We start from the raw sequence: 19,126 nt of genomic DNA, 5'->3' as shown, positions 1-19,126 counted from the left end.
GCTTACTCCAGACTAGGTCCTTTTTGTTCAAATACGGTGGTGCTTATAGCATTAAACTTGCTGACTAGTTGACCACAAGCACTGGCGCTAACTTGGAAGTTACTCATAGGTGCAGAAAAAGAGATGCAGCAGAGCAAAAATTGAGCAGACACACGGAGAACAAAAATAATTCCAGTTAATGCATCAACCAATACATTTTTTGCTTGCATCCCCATCTTTTTGTATCAGACGCTTCAATCGCTACCGATATAGTTCTGTCTAATATCACCGGTGCAAGGGGTGAAACTTCCCAGTGCTTATTAGTGAGACGTCATATACATGTGATAGGTTCATATAAGCAAAATATAAATAATTTGTGATCAATCCCTCCAGTAACTAACAAATAACAAAACAAATTATTCAACCTCCATTGTTTTGGAATGACGGTGTAGTTTCAAATAAAGTCACTGTGAACCTACAAACTTTTTGTGTCTTACATGCTTCAGCATAAAGGTCCCAGTTCCAGTTGTGTGGGGTGAAACTGATACACAAAAGTGGCTAGGAGCTGCAAGAGTTCCAGGTCGACACAGCCCAGAAACCCAAACCAGGCCCCGGAACTTTTGCCTTATCCTTTAGCGACACAGATGAATGCCTGACACTGTTTGAAGGAATCACCCGTCACAGCAGGAAACCTCTGACTGGCAGTATCACCTCCACTCGCCTTGTCCCCCGGGCTCCTTCTCAGAAGGTGAGAAGTCCACTCCTCCGAATTGCTGCATTTGTCGCCGCCCAACCTCTCCGTCATCACCCCGCTGGATCGGCTGCTTCTCATGAACACTGGGGTGGTGGAATTCAGCCCTAGAGAAAACACAGTTGCAGACTATGCAAATTTCCCACTGGTGGGACTAATAAAGGCTCTCATTGCACTCTTGGTACTCATCCAAGTCTAATGTCGGAGCCCAAAGCCTACCCATATCCAACATGGCCTGGTGGTTCCTCTTCATGTTCCTGTAGTGCACCTTCTCGCATCTCTGCAGCCGAACCCATTCAACCTTGGAGAAATAGGCCCGGATATCCGCATAATCCTCCTGCATGGGGATAGGGTTCTCCATGAGGCTGCTTCATGCTTTACAGAGTAGGCACAATGACACTGAAAGGCCACTGCACCCACTGGCTATGTCAGATACAACAGCCCGTCCTCAGTTTTAGCTGTCAGTTCTCCCCCAGTTGCCTTACCTCATCTGACAAACTCATGCCCGAAGCCCTTTCCATCCTATGCAGCAACCAAGTTCACGTTCCCACCTGAAATGTGTAATAAAATGTCAAATATGCAGAGGTGGGTAGGGACGAGGTACACTTAATCAAGTGACTTGTTGGGGAGGAAATCTTAGTGTATTCAGTGAACGTTTTGTAGTCTTACTTGAGTATATCTGCCAAATGAAATGCATTTTCTCCTGCATCTCATCTTTCGTTGACTTATGTGAGGCTGTTACCAGTGGTATCCAGCCATCCCATCAAGGCGGTTTTCCTCCCCAAACCATTCCAGCTCATACCACAGCTGACTTGCATGCAAACCACAAGCAAGATCAAGTTCATTGGATAGCAGTATGAGAGTACTGAACTACAACATGAATGCATTTTCATTCATGAATGTACAACTACAACATGAATTCATTCTCTCTGGCTCTCAGCGGAGGCGGTCGCACTTCTTTCCCTCTCCCTCCCCTTATCTTCCCTGCTTCGCTCCTCTCGTCTCGTCTAGTCTACTGTCTTATACTTGAAGAGACTCTCTCTGCTCTGCTCTCCAAACTACGAGAAATTATGGATTTGATCAGCTGGTCTCTCAACGCAATTGACACCATCTTCTCAACGAGAAGCCTGGGTTCGGGGGAACCTAACTGTCCAGCGGGAACGTATGCTGCTGGCTACACGATGGACGGATGGGAGCGGTGGAGGGTCGTGTGCCTGGCAGCTCTTTCCGTGGAGGACATTGAAGACATCTACCTATTCGGAACTATGATTACAGGTATTATGCTGATTGGATTAGGCATTGCCCTGGTTCATCAAAATTGAAGAAGACCGTGACAGCCTCTCAAAGCCCCACTAGGCTGGCCGGAATGATTGATGGAGTGGGCAGAGCTGTTAGCACTCAGACTGTGAAACTGGATAACATCATGGAGAAGCTCACAGCTTTGCAAAACATTGGATGGAGTGGGCAGAGCTGTTAGCACTCAGACTGTGAAACTGGATGACATCATGGAGAAGCTCACAGCTTTGCAAAACTTATTGGATGGCGGAGACCAGCGTGGACATTAGAGGAGCTGGAAATTACAGCTTCTCGTACGGAAACCCAAACAACCTTATTCTATCAAGCTTCTGGCTCCCCTCAATCAGCACTGGCCTTGGCCAAGGCCGCTGCTGAACAAAAAGCTCCCCCGGAAGAACAGGCAGTGAGACTCTCTTGCATTCCTCTCCCCCAGTCCCAAGGACTTGCACCCTCCCCCCATCCAACGCCTTCGCCGCTTCATACCCCCAGCGTGAACAGGCGGGTCTGTGACCAGCGCCTCCATGGCTGCAGGACCGGATGGCTGTTTGTCTATGCTGGACTACCTCCACCTCCCCATTCCCTCACCTGTTGCGAGTCGTGTCTTTTCATGTTGTACGATGTAGTGATCATGTGCTTATGTTGCTGAGGTGTTTTCTCCTCCTCTCTCCTCATGTCATCCTGTTTCTCTTTTTCTCTCCTCCCCTGTCTCCCGGCCGGTCTACCCCCTACTGTGATGTTGTATATGTAAGGTCGGGCGATGGCCTGCTTTTCGCTGGTACTTGTGACTAGTGACATGGTATATTGCAACAGCAATAAAGGGTTTGAATCAAATCAAATTTTGCAGTCCACTTTCATCCTTGCCATGAGGGAAAGTTGGGGTCCCGCCAGACAAAGAAGCCTACCCCAGCTAAGAATAACTGGTAAATAAATTGACAGCAAATGTTATTCAGCTGAGATAGGGAACACAGGCTTAACCTTTGGATCATTTTAGGATTTGACAGGTGGTAGGGAACGATTTTCTTCACGTGAGAACGTAGGATAGCCAGCAGAGACCCCTGCCAAAAGAACTAAACCCTTTTAGTGCATTTATGGACATATTTGTTTTGCTTTTTAAAAGAAAACACTTTCTTAAAAGCAAAAATAAAATGTCAAAATTACTGAGAAAAGGTATACATATATCTTTAAGGCATGAATTAAAATGGCCTTTACTCTCTGTTCTTGTACATTTGTAGGAGGCGTAAAAAAGTCCTGACAGGATTGTATCTCCTGAATGAGTGAATGTTTGTGCGTGTAAGTGAATGTGAGTAAGATCTGTGTGTGTTTAAGTGTGTTACAGAATGAGTGTGTGTGTGTGAGCCTTTAAAGGAGCATGTGGCGGTTGGATAATTCAGTGTCTCAGTTTCACTAACCCAAGGCTGTCAGGGGGTAATTTTTATGTTATATTTATATCATAATTATGTAATACTATTCATATTAATCTAAATCTGCAAAATAATATTACTAAAGCCTTGAAATAGATCTAGTTGCGTAAACCCCATGCTTCCCTTTAGACTCACCCCTGCATGCTGCAGGTATCACTCCAACTAATGAAGCTGAAAACATGGCTTTTCTTCACCTTTCAGCTTAACAGCTGGTTTGATTACGGACTCTCACCAGCTCTTTACCAGTAAAGGTTTAGTAGCGATTGCAAGCACTGCTGTTGTTTTCTTTCACTCCACCTGAGTTCGCCATCTCTGTAACAGAACCGTCTCTTTGCTCTTAGTGTACAGACAGGCTCCAGCTCCGTGTTAAACTACGACAGCATCATTTTGACTGCTGTTGTGTTAACAGTGTTTTTACTGAGGAAAACTAGGGGCTGCTTAGGCTGAATCTTGTTATACTTTTCACGCTTACTTTGTATACTGGTTCCGCTCTGTGGACTGGTTCCATAGACTGGGTGCTTTCTGTTGAGATGTTGAATCATTGACGTTGTGCTATTGTGGTAAACTAATTCGGTTTTACAATGGACACACTGTACAGTATTTTCGCTTTTCTTTTGTTTGAAATGTTCCCAAACTTTAGACAGACATTTTTCGTCTTTTTCTCTGACTGTCCTCGCTATTTTCCCCGTCTTCCTCCATTGCGCCATCAAATCAACCCTGCTACACGTAATGCAGAATAAGCACTGTGCGACAGTATTAATCCTCCGAGTGAAACACGCTGATCACTAAGCAGCACATAGTTGTCCAGATTACACGAAGCATCGAAGCAAAGAATTTGCATCGAGATTTTTAGTAATCGAGTTATTCGAGTTACTCGAATCGTTGCAGCCCTAATTACGTGATTTTTTTTTACCCAATATAAGGCATTTTACATTTAAACAAAACTCCAACTTCTAAACAATTAGAATACATACATGTAAGCAAACACAAATTACGGAGTATTCCTAACTTTGGGCAACATATTAAAACTTTCTGCAAGACGTCGGCACAAATATCCAAGATCGTCAACAGAAACATGACTGATGGAGCACATGTTTAATTATAAAAAGAACCACTTAACATTCTGACACTGTAGTGGTACTTATAGCTAAGGAGTTCTCCTATACCGTTTATTATTCTCTACACTGAGAAGAGTGACATCCATCTCCTGCCTGCTAGCCCTGCCTTCCACATATCTCACATGCAGTTCATAACCGCACGAGCTGTAAGCCAATGAAATCTCCCTAATGGGTGTACCGTGGTTGTTTTTTGATTATTAAAAAAGGTAATATACCTGCGTTCGATTCTCTCTCTTAGGCGGAACTCGGATGAAAAAAATCCCATCGGAAACATGCCTCCTTTCTGACGTTGAAGTTGGACAGAATTTTCCTATCTGAGATATCCGAGATTGTGACGTTATTTCAGCATGGCGGTTTACACACATAATAATAATAATAATAATAATAATAATAATAATACTACATTTTATTTATAATGCCCTTTACATCCCAGGATCTCAAAGGGCTACAAGTTAAAATAAAAAGAGACGAAATAAATAGTTTAAAAGTAAACAAATTTAAAACCTCTAAGTGGAAGAACCAAAGGTTTTGTTAAAAAGAAAATGGATTTAGATGCTTTTTAAAACAGTCAGTGGGTTGTGGTGCCCTCAGGAAGTCAGGGAGGGCATTCCATAGGCGTGGAGCAGCAGCACAGAAAGCCCTATCTCCCACAGTCTTCAGATTGGTTCTTGGTTTGTGGAGGAGGTTAGCCTGCGTAGAACGGAGGGAACGTGTTGCGAGTTGTGGGTTGATAAGTTCTTTGAGGTAGGGGGGGAGGCATGTCCATGGACGCATTGGTGTGTAAGAAGCAAAACCTTATAGTCAATCCTGGCGGAGACGGGAAGCCAATGAAGTGAGTGAAGAATGGGAGTGATGTGCTCATGTTTTCGCACTCTCATCAGGATCCTTGCTGCAGAGTTTTGAATGTATTGGAGCCTCTGCAGGCTCTTGCTAGGTATCCCAAAGAGAAGTGTATTACAGTAGTCCAGTCTAGAGGAGATAAAGGCATGGACCAGCTTTTCAGCATCAGATAGGGAGAGAATGGGGCGGAGTTTGGAAATGTTCCGGAGATGGTAGGAGGAGGTTTTACAGAGATGGTTGATATGGGATTCAAAGGTGAGTTGGGGATCCATTTTTACGCCAAGATTTGTGACTGTTGATGAGAGAGAGATATTAGAGCCAGAGAAGATGATACTGGTTATGGGTGATGATTTTATCTGGTGAGGGGTGCCAACCAGAATGGCCTCGGTTTTGGAGCTGTTGAGTTGAAGGAAATTGTGATCCATCCAAACCTTTATCTCCTCCAGACAGACGGTGAGTTGAGATGGGGATGATGAGAGTGGCGTTGCAGCTGTGGCATTTACATAAAGCTGTGTATCGTCGGCATAACAGTGAAAGGAAAATCCATGGCGGCTGATGACTTGACCGAGCGGAGAAAGGTAAAGAATGAAGAGCATGGGGCGAAGAACTGACCCCTGGGGAACGCCACAGGAGACTGTGTGTGGCTTTGAGGTGGAGTCACCCATAGCAAGGTACTCTATCCGGTTTGCGAGGTATGATTGAAACCAGCTGAGGGCAATGTCAGTGAGTCCAAAGGTGGAATGTAGTCGATTTAATAAGATGTCATGGTCAACTGTATCAAATGCAGCAGATATGTCCAGGAGAATAAGCAAGGAGGAAGAGCCAGCATCGGATGACATCAGGAGATCATTTGTGACTCTTACGAGTGCAGTTTCTGTACCGTGGTTTGTCCGGAAACCAGATTGGAATTTTTCATAGAGGTTGTTGAGTTTCAGGTGGTTATGCAGCTGGATGGCAACTACTTTCTCAATCACTTTGGATATGAATGGGAGATTTGAGATGGGCCTATAATTGGAAAGGACTTCTGGGTCCAGGTTGTGTTTTTTGAGAAGTGGTCTTATAATGGCTTTTTTAAGACAGATGGGATATGACCAGTTTGAAGAGAGGGGACTTAAGATAGTGATATGGGTCTGCACCAGGGAAGTTGGGAAAGGGTCTAAGGCACAGGTGGAGGGTTTCATCTTCCTGATGATGTTTTGCACCTCTTCTGATGAAGCCAGAGAAAAGCAGTTTAGGCGCTGAGAAATAGCACATGTTGAGGAAATGGTTTGGATCTGAGGACCGGAAAGGGCAGAGCGAATATGTGCAATTTTGGATGTGAAATAATCCATGAAATGGTTGCACTGCTCTGCTGTGGTGCCAGTAAGTGGGAGGAGGCGTTGCGGTTCGAGGAGATGGTTAACAGTGGAGAAAAGCTGTTTGGAATTTCCCGCACTATTTCTGATGGCATCAGAAAAAAATTTCGACCTTGCCTCTATGAGAGATTTCGAATATTTTTGTTGGTGCTCCCGGTAGGCTTGCTTGTGAACGGTAAGGCCAGATGCTTTATAGCGCCGCTCAAGGATCCGACCTGCTGTCTTCATTTTCCGAAGCCCATCTGTGAACCAGGGCGCTGAGCGTGAGAAGGTCACAGCTCTGGTTTTAACAGGGGCATGGTGGTCCAGAAGGCTACTCAGATGGCTGTTATAGTAGTCCACTGCTTCATCAGCTGATGAAAAATTTGTGGAAAGATGCTGAAGGTCTGCTGCCACGTGTTCTGGGTTGATGTTTTTGAGGTTCCTAAAGCAGATATTGTGTTCAGGCTTGGTGAGGCTAGAAGGAGATGGCAACTCCATATAAATTACCTTGTGGTCGGAGACGCCTAGGTCATACACCTGCAAGTTAGTGAGAGAAGCAGAGTTTGTGATGACCAGGTCCAAGGTGTGCCCCCTGTTGTGTGTAGGGACATCAACAAGTTGTTTTAAATTAAAGCAGTCGAGCAATTGAAGAAACTCAGCAGCAAGGCGACAAGTGGGGGAGTCAACATGGATGTTCAAATCTCCTAAAATGATGACTTACATCAGTAATTCTATTTTACAAATCTTAAAAATGTTTATAATTATTAATAAATGTAATTGCACATGATCGATTTAGAGAATACCATATCGTTACCGTAAACAGTATCCTAGCATGCAATATCAGAATTTTACCAGACTTGTTAGGTTTTTTGGTTTGTTTATATTTCGCTTGCTTCTCAAAAAAAGAATATCGCTATGAATGTACCAAAATACTTTATAAAGCTTTTATTGTGGTTTGACTAGTTCCTGTTTCTTGTGTGTTTGTCTCTCGGAAATAATAATCTTACTCCAAAACTGCTGAAATATAAAGCAACATCACACAGCAGCGTATTCATGGAGGCAGCCAAGTTTGTTCCGAGTTGTGGCACTGTAGCTCGAACGGGAGATTGTCGGACGTGATGTCACTCAATTTGGAATTTCCAAGTTCTGAGAGATAATCGAACGAATCACATGGTCTTTTATTTGCACACATTATGTTTGTTTTATTTGGAGAGAATATTTTAATTTTAGATTCGGTTCTTTAATTGTCTGTACTGTTGATCGGAAAAGCCCGCAACTGAGGGTTTGTTAATTTTCTGATTTAGCAAACCAACACGCTACTCCAGTACTCTTTTGTTCTGGATACTCCTTTACTCTCACTAAAGTAGTGAGACTTGAGTACTTTTAACAGGGTTGCTGCACAGACTTCAACATCACAATTAAGACACAAGACCTCAAAAAGAAAAAAAAATAGCATATACACAATTATTATTAAAAGATGGGCTACATTCGAACATTAACTCGAACATAATTACAAAGCTGTCGTCATTCACAGCTGACCTTAGCTCACGATGGACGAACGGTGTAATACTAATATAGATATATACGCGGTCTTATCCCTCCCGCAGGTGAACAACTTTACTATGACTGAATCCGGGAACATCGATCGAAACACTGTGTGTATTTCACTATTGGCTCTGTACAAATGATGTTGGCTCACCGCGTATAGAGACTAAAGCACTTCGGTCGTACTGTAAGTGTTGCTCTTGTTGAAAACTCAGAAAAAGATGTCGAACACAATACCTCCAAAGCTGTAACTTCGGCGGTGGTTTGAACTTCCAAAGCAGTATCTGGCGGACTAGACCCACACTGAACGTAGTTCTGGATGGGCAGTGAAGTCGTCTTTGAGGACTCATAGCGTTTGTGTTTCCCTGATGCATGATTTGTCTCGATCGCTCGAATACCCATATTACCCCATGTGTATGTCTTCTTGCAATACGAGCATTTAAAACCATGTCCAAAACAACTAGCTCGGTACATTAGCAATCACAGCTACGAACCTATTCCCCACAAACGCCTTACCGTGCCGCAGATGCTTCCTCTTGTTAGTAACTAGAAAGTGGTTTCCCTTAACGATATTGTCCTGCGTCGCTTTCAGCCATAATTAAAACCGCGACTGTAATATCTGCTGACCGCTGCAGCCTGATGGAATAATGGCGGCGCCTCCCCTTCCTTTTGAATTCGCTCGCTCCGGGCGCCGCATCCTGATTGGAGGGCAGCAAACAAGGTCGCCCGTGAGACAACTGCGTTACAAATACAGTACCAAATGCAAATACAGCAACTTCCGCATAATCTTTTAAACAGTATATTAGAAATATACAAACAATTTTGGGTAAATTGGATGGATTTACTGAGGGTCACATATGCCTCATTCAAGCTATCTGACGCTTTCCGGGGCTTGTATCATAAAGCCAGATCCCTTGTTTAGCCGAATGAGAATAAGCATTGTCGTGCACCGGGAAGAACCTAGGACCCACTGCACCAACGTAAGGTCTGACAGTGGGTTCAAGGATTTCATCCTGATACCTAATGGCAGTCAAGGTGCCATTGTCTAGCCTGTAGAGGTCTGTGCAGCCCTCCATGAATATGCCTCCCCAGACCATCACTGACCCAACCCCCTCTGCTACTTAACTGACCAGATCAATATCCCAGAAGTTTAATAGACTTGATGCTATACTCTGATTAAAAATTGTTCCTTAAATTTTTTTAAGCAGTGTATATTTTTCAAAGGGGGGAGGTTTAAGATGGCGGCCGGTGCATTCATGTGTTTGTGGGGCTGAATCAAGATCTTTTGGTTTTCTCACCTAATACCTACTTGACAATGTTTACCTAAGCAACTTTGGCTTTGATAACCCTTAGTCATTAGCAACATCTACCTTTGAGCCCTTGGAGGGCGAAAAACCTGCCTGCCAGAGTGGTCACTGCCTCTGGCAGGGATGAGCGAGGCGCCTCTGGAGGGACAACCGGCGGTGGCGGGACTGGGAAGTCCCGGGAAGGGGATACGGGCGCGGTCCTCTTCGGGACCCGGGGTACTCGAGGGATCGAGTCCCTGACAGCCCTAAAACCCCCCCAATTCGCCATACGCTCGGGTCGGTAATTATACCGGCTCAGGGGCGGTAGCTGGTCCAGAGTGATCGGCTCTAGTTCAGGGAACGAGAAGGGTGTGTCCTCCTCGTCCTCGCTGGAAGCCCCGAGCCTCGCCAGGTAGTAGGCTCCCATGGGGAGCGGTTCAGGAACGGAGGCCCGGACGAGCTCCTCTCTCTCTTCCTCTCCGAGAGGCCAGGAGTGGGCGAGGGAGCACGTGCCCAGGCTGATGGGCTCCGGCTGGGGCTTTCCTTTCCTCTGCTTCCTCTTTTTCTTTCGGTCTGTCATTCTGTCACGGTAACGGCGAGACGAGCCGGACGGAAGATCGCTCAGGAAGCGCGAGCGATCCAAAAACAGGCAGGCAGGCAGGAATCGGGGCAAATGAGGGTTTAATAGGGACAGGCACGGACATCCACTAAAAAACACCACGAAACAACCATCAATGACAGACATGGAAACAGGGGAGACCAGGACTTAAATACAATAAAGCAGGGCAACATAACCGGACAGGGCTGGAAACAATCGGGGAAGCACACATGGGTAATCAGGGGGCGTGGCACACATGAGGAGCGGACGAGTCAGGCGTCACAGTCACCAGCACTCCCTAAAAAAGGAAAAGGTGAACCTAGTTTATCTGAGCTGCAGGAAAATATCATGAGAATGATAGCAATCAAAATTAAAGTACCAATAGTCTTGCACAGTTATAACAAAGAATACAGAGTCTATTGAAGCTCTAAAAGAGCAGTCCGAATTTCTTTTTCAAGAAATTCAGGAGATGAAGAAAGACGTCCAAACAGTCAAAACAGTTAATGCTAGTCATGAGAAGAGGATATGGATATCAGTCCACGTCTTGCCCTGCCTTTTGTCCATCATTGATGTTAGTAGCGTTCCGATGTCCTGGTCTCCCCGTAGCCGTCTTCCCCTTAATAAATCCCCAGTTTTCCCCGACTTTCGGCTACCTATTTCGTTCTTCCCTGCCTGCCTACCCGTCCGCACCCGCGAATCCTGACAACTATACACTGATGACAATATGAATGTTCATAAACACGACACGATATTTTACGGCCCAGCCCAGTCGGATGCCGTTTCATCTTCACCGTCTTTTCCTTAATTAATTAGGCATATCATACTTTCAAAAAGTCCTTTTAAGGTCCCTTCTGGTGTCATCGCAGACATTGCGGCCCTGTCAGTCTCCAAGTCGAGTACTATCCCATCCCAACTACCTAGCTGGCCAGCTTGCAAGCTAACGGACCTTGTAGGTGCCCGCAGGCATCTTACGTTAAGCAAGATAAGTTTGGTGATAATTAATGCAGCTAGCGAAGTACTTACATAAAAACCTATTACTTGGGGGCGCAATAAGTTATCGGATTGACTAGTAAACGACAAGAAACATAAATAACACAATCAACAAAAATCTGCTGCCAAGTCAATCAGTACTTGTATTTCCCGCTGGCTCCATTTTGGACAGCAGTTAGACGAACTCTATCTGCATTCTATTAGTCATCCTGCAGGTCCTGGATGTAGAGGGTTGAATTTTGGACCGTATTTTAAACCACTGAAATTCTGGCAGCGTATTTGAAACAGCGAAAATAACGGGACTGAATATTGTAAAGCGCAAATAAGACGACTGAATATTACTGCTTGAATAATAAAGATGCGAATAAAACACATGGAATATTTTCAACTGAATTTCTTCTTTTCAAATTTATTTTGAAGCTAAATCAAGTTAACTGAATTCATGTGGTTGAATTATAAACACGCACTTTAAAATACGTATGTTTTGGAACTGAATTTTGGAAGCATTGTCATGTTGAGTATTCCGTAGCCACTATGAGAAACGTATATAAAGTTCTTATTAGCTGATATGACCCTCTTGGCTACTTAGTACCCTATACAACACAAGCAAAGATACTTGTGTAGCGCCTGTGGGACAAGAAAGGGGAGTGGGATGATCCCCATCTACCAGAGGAACTGCTGCACTCACGGCATACCTGGGAGGCAGAGCTGGAACACCTGCAAAAGATAGCATTACCCAGGTGTTACTCCAGCCCAGAAATGGACAACTCCAGCCGTATGAGAGACATCCATGTGTTTCGCAATGCCTCAGAGCAGGCATATGGACCTGTTGCTTATCTCAGGACTGAGGATAAAAGGGGCGACATCGAGGTCTCCTCTCTTGCGGCACGCTCCCGCGTCGCACCCCAGAAGCAGCAGTCCATTCCACGGTTGGAGCTGTGTGCAGCCCTCACAGGTGCGCAGTTTTACAAGGTTATATCCACTGAACTAACCCTTCCCATCCGTAGCTGCACATTGTGGTCTGACTCACTGACTGTCCTTACATGGGTGTTGTCGGATTCATGTCGCGATAAAGTATTTGTGGGTACTCGAGTTGCGGAGATCCAGGAGCTGACAGCGGGAGACAACCCAGTTGATGACATCACGCGAGGACTCGCTCATCTGGATATGTATGACGTCAGCCGAATGGACCCATGTGAAGTGTCCACCACATGGATGGCCTGTGAAGCCGAGCCCGACTGTATGTTATTTATGTTCACAGACCACACACTATTTTACACGTAATAAGTGATAACGGTTGCCGAAAACTCGCAAATAAGAGTCTTCATTAAAAGAAGTTTGAGTCATCCAGATTCTGTTTGCGGTTATATCAGAGTTCTAACCGAACTCCCCACAGTGGTTTGAATATACCTACTCGGCACACAAACGCTCCATTACATATATACTTATTATTTTGGTGATCGATTTAAATCATATTATTAACATTGGAAACAGACGTTAATAATGTATTTTAATGCTATAAGACGTTAATAGCATACGTTAATTTTATCATCCATCCATCCATTTTCCAAACTGCTTATCCTACTGGGTTGCGGGGGGTCCGGAGCCTATCCCGGATGCAATGGGCATGAGGCTGGCAACAACCCAGTATGGGGGGCCAGCCCATCGCAGGACACACTCACACACCATTCAATCTCTACGGGCAATTTAGCAAGTCCAATTAGCCTCAGCATGTTTTTGGACTGTGGGGGGAAACCAGGGTACCCGGAGGAAAACCCACGATGACATGGGGAGAACATGCAAGCTCCACACACATGTGATCCAGGTGGAGAGTCAAACCCGTGTCCCAGAGGCGTGAGGCAACAGTGCTAACCACTGCACCACCATGCCGCCCCACTATTAATCTCAATTTTGCTAAATAAAAATATCTGGCTTGCATCAGTCACATGATGACCATTAACCAATGCTCACCCTTGACGGCAGAGCGCGCTGGTTACGAGCCGGGAACAAGCTCGCAAAGAGCACGTGCATTTTTTGCTGGCTGGGCGGTGCAGAGCTGTAGGGGAAACACAGAAATTATTTGGGAGACGCAGAGTGATGCAACAAAAACCAGTAAAGGTGTACAGCGTACACTATTGTCTATCGCAGACAGGAGTATTAGGTGATTATGTACACTTTAAATTGTCTTGTGGCAACTGACGAATTGAAACAAATGAGAATGCTGTGTCTGCACAGTGTGCAACAGCGCGACAAAACATTACCTGTCCTTTTATTAACTGCACAAGTAGTGGTGGTCATTAGCCGCTAGCTAACTGGGTGAGAGTGTCATGGGTCTAACTCTGTCCACCATTTTAGGGAACATATTTTGTTTTAAAGTAAGTTACCAGGCTTTCCCCTGCCTTTCTGGAGGGCTTATATTTCACTAAAAACTATCTAACATGCATATCTACATAATTATGGACTATTACGATATAAAAACACACACTGTATTTTAAAGAAAATTATAATTATATACAGAGTGTATTAGATTTATATTTCAAATATGACAAAATGCAGATTTTACAGAAGCAAAATTATTGTACCACTACAATTTAAACATTTAATAAGCTTGCTGCCTTGCACAGAGTGGATAGTCAAGCAAACTGAATCATCATAAATACATTATTGTATATTTTTTATTCTTATTGCTTTATTATTATAGCACAATGAATACATGATAAGGGAAGGATTCTGGATCAGCACCATGATGCAAACTTGTGGCTGTAGTATGTACAGTATTCTGGAGAATGTGTAAAACGTCACTGTATGTGCACAACACAGCCCTGCCGTCCAGCACTATCAGCAGCAGGGGCAGCAGCAACCCCTCAACAGCAACATCGTGCCCCATCAGGTAAAACATAAGCTACGTTTGCTTTGCATTGTTCTCACCCGATGACAGTGAGTATGATGCAATTCCATATTAGATTCCTGATAAATGTGGGTCGTTATTTAGCTTGGTTCTATGTGCCCCTTCAAACATCTCTGCACGGCCCTGCATAACCCTGTATTCCGTCAATTCGCAAATCATATTCAAGTAATCATTCAAAAGTACTACATAAGAACTTATATAACATCCTTACAGTTTATTGCACGCAGGCTATATTTTGTGCATTTATTGTTGACACTGATGTTTGGTTCGGTTGCATCAAGACATACTATGTTTGCCACTTTGCTCGGTTTGCTGAGTTCCCCTAATATTTTTTGTCATTACTGACACCTATTTATTGTATTTATTTTGCCTGTTTATACCTGTTTTACTATTTTTACTGTTTGACTACCGATAATGAAAGAAAAAAGTATTGTTCATGGCCTTTCACCTCTGTCGCAACCATTCACACAGACTGTATACCTCAGCCTTAATGTTACCGCAGTTAAGTTAGCCTCATATTCAACTTTCTGGCTTTAACAGTTTTTAACAGAAGTAAGGTGGGGCATTTCTAATGAGATGTGTGTTTAATGAATTGCGATGCCCAGTACATAGACAACGATGCACACCAATTGTTTTTGCGCTCCAAACCATTTTGTGATTTGGGTACATTTTATGGCTTTGTTCTTTCCAGTAACTTTTCTGGAGGACTGAATACGGCAAACGTTACATATTAGTTATCAGTCATAGTAGACTACCATACTTTTTTTTTATTATAGTCTTACAGTTTCTAATTTACATGCCAAAAACTATTTTGACTGGTAGTGTTTTCATTTTTTTGTGAGTTTAGCTTGAATTTTAGGGTTTGTGCTTAGTGGTTTGATTAAAGGAGAGGAGATTTTAGGAAACGTGTTTTAGCAATTCAGAAAAACTGTAAAATGTTAAGGCATGTCAGACTACTTTGAAAGTGGGTGAGAGGCCTCACACTCCAAAGGGTTACAGTAAATACTGATTATGCTGTGTTTCTTTTATGTTCCTCTTTTTGAGTCTGGTACTATGACAAAAAAATTCCCAATCTATCTATCTAGTGCTACTTCATTATTCCATCCTCTTTGTGCAACGTAGTAATGTAAAGTACTGTCAGTAAAACAGCATGATACTACCACCACCCTGCTTGACCATTGGTTCAGTATTCTTATGTTAAGAAAACAACCTCACCTTGATCCCCTGCAAACATCTCTTTTCATTGTGGCCAAGCAGAGAAGTTAATGACACATTCACATGTCATTGTGACTGCCCCCCACCCCCACCCCAGCCCGTGAATATGCAGCCATCAGCAGCCTTTCAGACTATTAGACAGACAGAACACACTAAGGAATGTGTCTGTTTTATTCAAGCACAGTACAGAACCATATGTTTTTTTATTTTTCATGACCATAGGTGAGGGTAGGAACGTAGATTGACTGGTAAATCGAGAGCTTCGCATTTTGGCTCAGCTCTCTCTTCACCATGACAGACCGATGCAGCGCCCACATGACTGCTGACGCCGCACCGATCCACCCGTTGAACTCCCGTTCCATCGTTCCCCCACTCATGAACAAGATCCCGAGATACTTAAACTCCTCCACTTGGGGGAGGACCCCATTCCCAACCCGGAGAGAGCATTCTACGCTTTTCCGGCTGAGAACCATGGTCTCGGATTTGGAGGTGCTGATTCTCATCCCAACCGCTTCACACTCGGCTGCGAACTGCTCCAGTGAGAGCTGAAGGTCACGGTCCGATGAGGCCAACAGAACCACATCATCGGCAAAAAGCAGAGACCTAATCCTGAGGTCACCGAACCGGACACCCTCAACGCCCTGGCTGCGCCTAGAAATTCTGTCCATTAAAGCTATGGAGTCCGACTTATTGCCGCCCATGTGGACCAGGCTCTGGCACAGGTCATACAGGGACTGAACCGCCCTTAAAAGGGGGCCCGGAACCCCATACTCCCGGAGCACTCCCCACAGGACTCCCCGAGGGACACGGTCGAATGCACTCTCCAAGTCCACAAAACACATGTAGACTGGTTGGGCAAACTCCCATGAACCCTCCAAAACCCTGCTGAGAGTATAGAGCTGGTCCACTGTTCCACGGCCAGGGCGAAAACCACACTGCTCCTCCTGAATCCGAGGCTCGACAATCCGGCGGACCCTCCTCTCCAGGACCCCCGAATAGACCTTACCAGGGAGGCTGAGGAGTGTGATCCCCCGATAGTTGGAGCACACCCTCCGGTCCCCCTTCTTAAAGAGGGGGACCACCACCCCGGTCTGCCAGTCCTGAGGCACTGCCCCCGATGTCCACGCGATGCCGCAGATGCGTGTCAGCCAGGACAGCCCCACAGCATCCAGAGCCTTAAGGAACTCCGGGTGAATCTCACCCACCCCCGGGGCCCGGCCACCGAGGAGCTGTTTGACCACCTCAGTGACCTCCGCCCCAGAAATAGGCGAGTCCACCCCCAAGTCCCCACACTCTGCTTCCATATCGGAAGGCGTGTCGGTGGGATTGAGGAGGTCTTCGAAGTATTCCTTCCACCGACCCAAGACGTCCCGAGTTGAGGTCAGCAGCGCACCATCCCCACCATAAATAGTGTTGATGCTGCACCGCTTTCCCGCCCGGAGCCGCCGGATGGTGGACCAGAATCTCCTCGAAGCCGTACGGAAGTCGTTCTCCATGGCCTCGCCAAACTCCTCCCACACCCGAGTTTTTGCCTCAGCAACCGCCAAAGCCACATCCCGCTTGGCCTGCCGGTAGCCGTCAGCTGCATCTGGAGACCCACAGGCCAAAAAGGCCCGATAGGACTCCTTCTTCAGCTTGACGGTGAAGTAAAATACAAAATTCTAACTTCATCAATAAACTGACTAAAACACATTTTGATAGTTTTAGGCCATCTTTGCCTCACAGCAGAAACAATTTCTTAAATTTCACAGGCCATTTATTGCAGTATAATCAATTTATTAATGAAACTGGAATTTTGTCTAAATATAAGAAAATTATAATTGCTTAGATTTTCATTTTTGTAGTGAAGTTAAGATAAGAAGTTTTCATAATCACTGCTCTCCCTGGTGGATGTAATTAAGTTATAATTTTTGTCCCTGTATCAAACACACTTTAATGATCCATATTCAATACAAACCTGACACACATCTCACAAGTCTAATACTCATTATGAGTAGTTTAAAGAGGGAAGTTCACTTAAAAGCCCTGGACACTAACACGGTACAAAAAGGTGTCAGAGTTTGTTTTTTGGCAGAAGCTAAGAAAGCAGGTAACTGATGGTCAGATATTGCCATGACGAAAAATACATTTGATTTTTCCCTTATTCATCCACTTTATTAGGTACACCAGGTCAACTGCTTGTTAAATCTAATCAGCCAATTATATGTCAGCACTAACAGTCTGAGATGAATGCTCAACATACTAAGCTATGCAGCAGTCCAAGGAACAGGGAAAACAGAAGGGACTTAAGCACACTGGGACTGAAGGGCAAGAGACAGGGAGGAACACGATGGCCAGCGACACCTACTGGCCAAACCGGTTGGAGACATGAAGGGCAGGGCCAGATGGGTGCTGATTGTGAGAGCGCTTTAAATTGACACGCTGACTGTATATAACTATTATTGTGCTTTTTTGTTTGTAAATCTTTAAGTGACAATAAAATAAAATAAAAAAGGCTGTACAGATCAGGTAGTGAGAGCTACTTCCAAGGACACCTCTCACTGGCAGAGTTACATGACGTGCCCATTCTCCTTCAGGTCCGCACTGTATGGGTTACAAGTATTTAGGTATTAACAACTCAGTTTGGGTCAAGTTAACCTGAAGTACGAAGCCAACAGCGTCAACTCGGCATTTTTAAGAGTGAAGAAAACTAGCGGTGTGATATTGAAAAACCAGAGTTACCGCCACTTATCCTCAAAGTTAATTGGCTAAACAAGGAATCTGGCTTCACAATATAAGCCTCAGAAAGCGCCCGGTAGCTCACCATCAACACATTTATTTATTTAGCTTGTGGACACAAAATAATTTTTATTATGACGACATGCACGCATGGCGTGAAAATGAAGGATGCGCTTCTTTGAAACTAGAAAAACCACTTTGCGTCACGCTTTCTGCCGGTAGCTTAAATGAAGCATATGAGGCGCTCAGTAAGTCCTTCAAATTTGCCATGTATGTTTTTAACGTAATGTTTGAAACAACCTGCACAGAAATTGCTGCATTTGTAATGCCATTGTCTGGCAGCAGGTGAGGGTTGGGTTTTATACACTTAATATTTTGAAACTCAGTTCTCATCTACCTCCATCCAGTCCAGAACCAATTGGTGCAAAGCAGGGAATAACCCAGGATGAGACACCCATTGCAAGGCACACTGACACATGACCACCTATGAACCATTTGGTAACTCTGTTTAGCCTGAGCATGGAGGTACCTGGAGGACACCTCGCGATTACATGGGGAAAACATGCAAGCTCCACACACATGAAACCCTAGCAGGGGCTTGAACCCAGCTCCTAGAAGCATGAGGCAACAGGGCTAGCCACTGCACCACCATGCCACCCTGCGTTACCACTAATAAAGTCATATATGTTCATAACTTTCATTTCTTCTCAAATATATACTGCAAGTTGTTCATCATCAGTAATCCATGTCTTTGCGATGTAATTTTGTAAATCCTACAGGTCACATGCAAGCATGGTGTGAAAATGAAACAAAACCCAACTTCCCAATGCAACCCAAAGCTAACTTACCTAAGTACAGACTCACGTGCACCACCTTCAAGTCTTGCTATAATTTCCTTTTTACGTTCTACAAATACCCTCACTGCTTTCCTCTTTGGTTTGCTGCAATCATGTTCACTTTCATAGGGGCCATGATTACTATATCACTAAACGTACTGTAGACAAAGCACTACAAAAATCATACCGAACAAAGGAACACACCATTCTCACGTCAAACTCGGTCAAGAGGTACTACGAAACAGACCGATTCACAGGCAAAAGCAACCTAGTAGGACCATTTGCATG

At 44.6% G+C, this 19,126-nt stretch overlaps 1 protein-coding gene across 15 annotated transcripts in view; it reads right to left on the bottom strand.

The window, feature by feature from the left end:
• Positions 1-19,126, bottom strand: part of LOC125715410 (zinc finger protein 239-like) — a 253,618-nt gene that overhangs the window by 196,322 nt on the left and 38,170 nt on the right. For 5 of the 15 annotated variants that reach the window (XM_048986859.1, XM_048986866.1, XM_048986860.1 and 2 more), the window contains exon 2: positions 1,216-1,281. The exons of 4 other annotated variants lie outside the window; for them this stretch is intronic. In XM_048986859.1, the coding sequence (XP_048842816.1) occupies positions 1,216-1,251 (36 nt within the window). In that variant the 5' untranslated portion in view covers positions 1,252-1,281. Of the gene's footprint in view, positions 1-690; positions 709-1,215; positions 1,282-8,441; positions 8,455-19,126 lie in introns of those variants that run through there. 6 more of the 15 variants (XM_048986858.1, XM_048986870.1, XM_048986864.1 and 3 more) reach the window with 3 other exon arrangements.

This window comes from Brienomyrus brachyistius, chromosome 20 (assembly GCF_023856365.1).
Source record: "Brienomyrus brachyistius isolate T26 chromosome 20, BBRACH_0.4, whole genome shotgun sequence".
NCBI classification, from domain to species: Eukaryota; Metazoa; Chordata; class Actinopteri; order Osteoglossiformes; family Mormyridae; genus Brienomyrus; species Brienomyrus brachyistius.
Note: the sequence above shows the minus strand (reverse complement) of the source record. Positions and strands in the feature narration are given on the sequence as shown.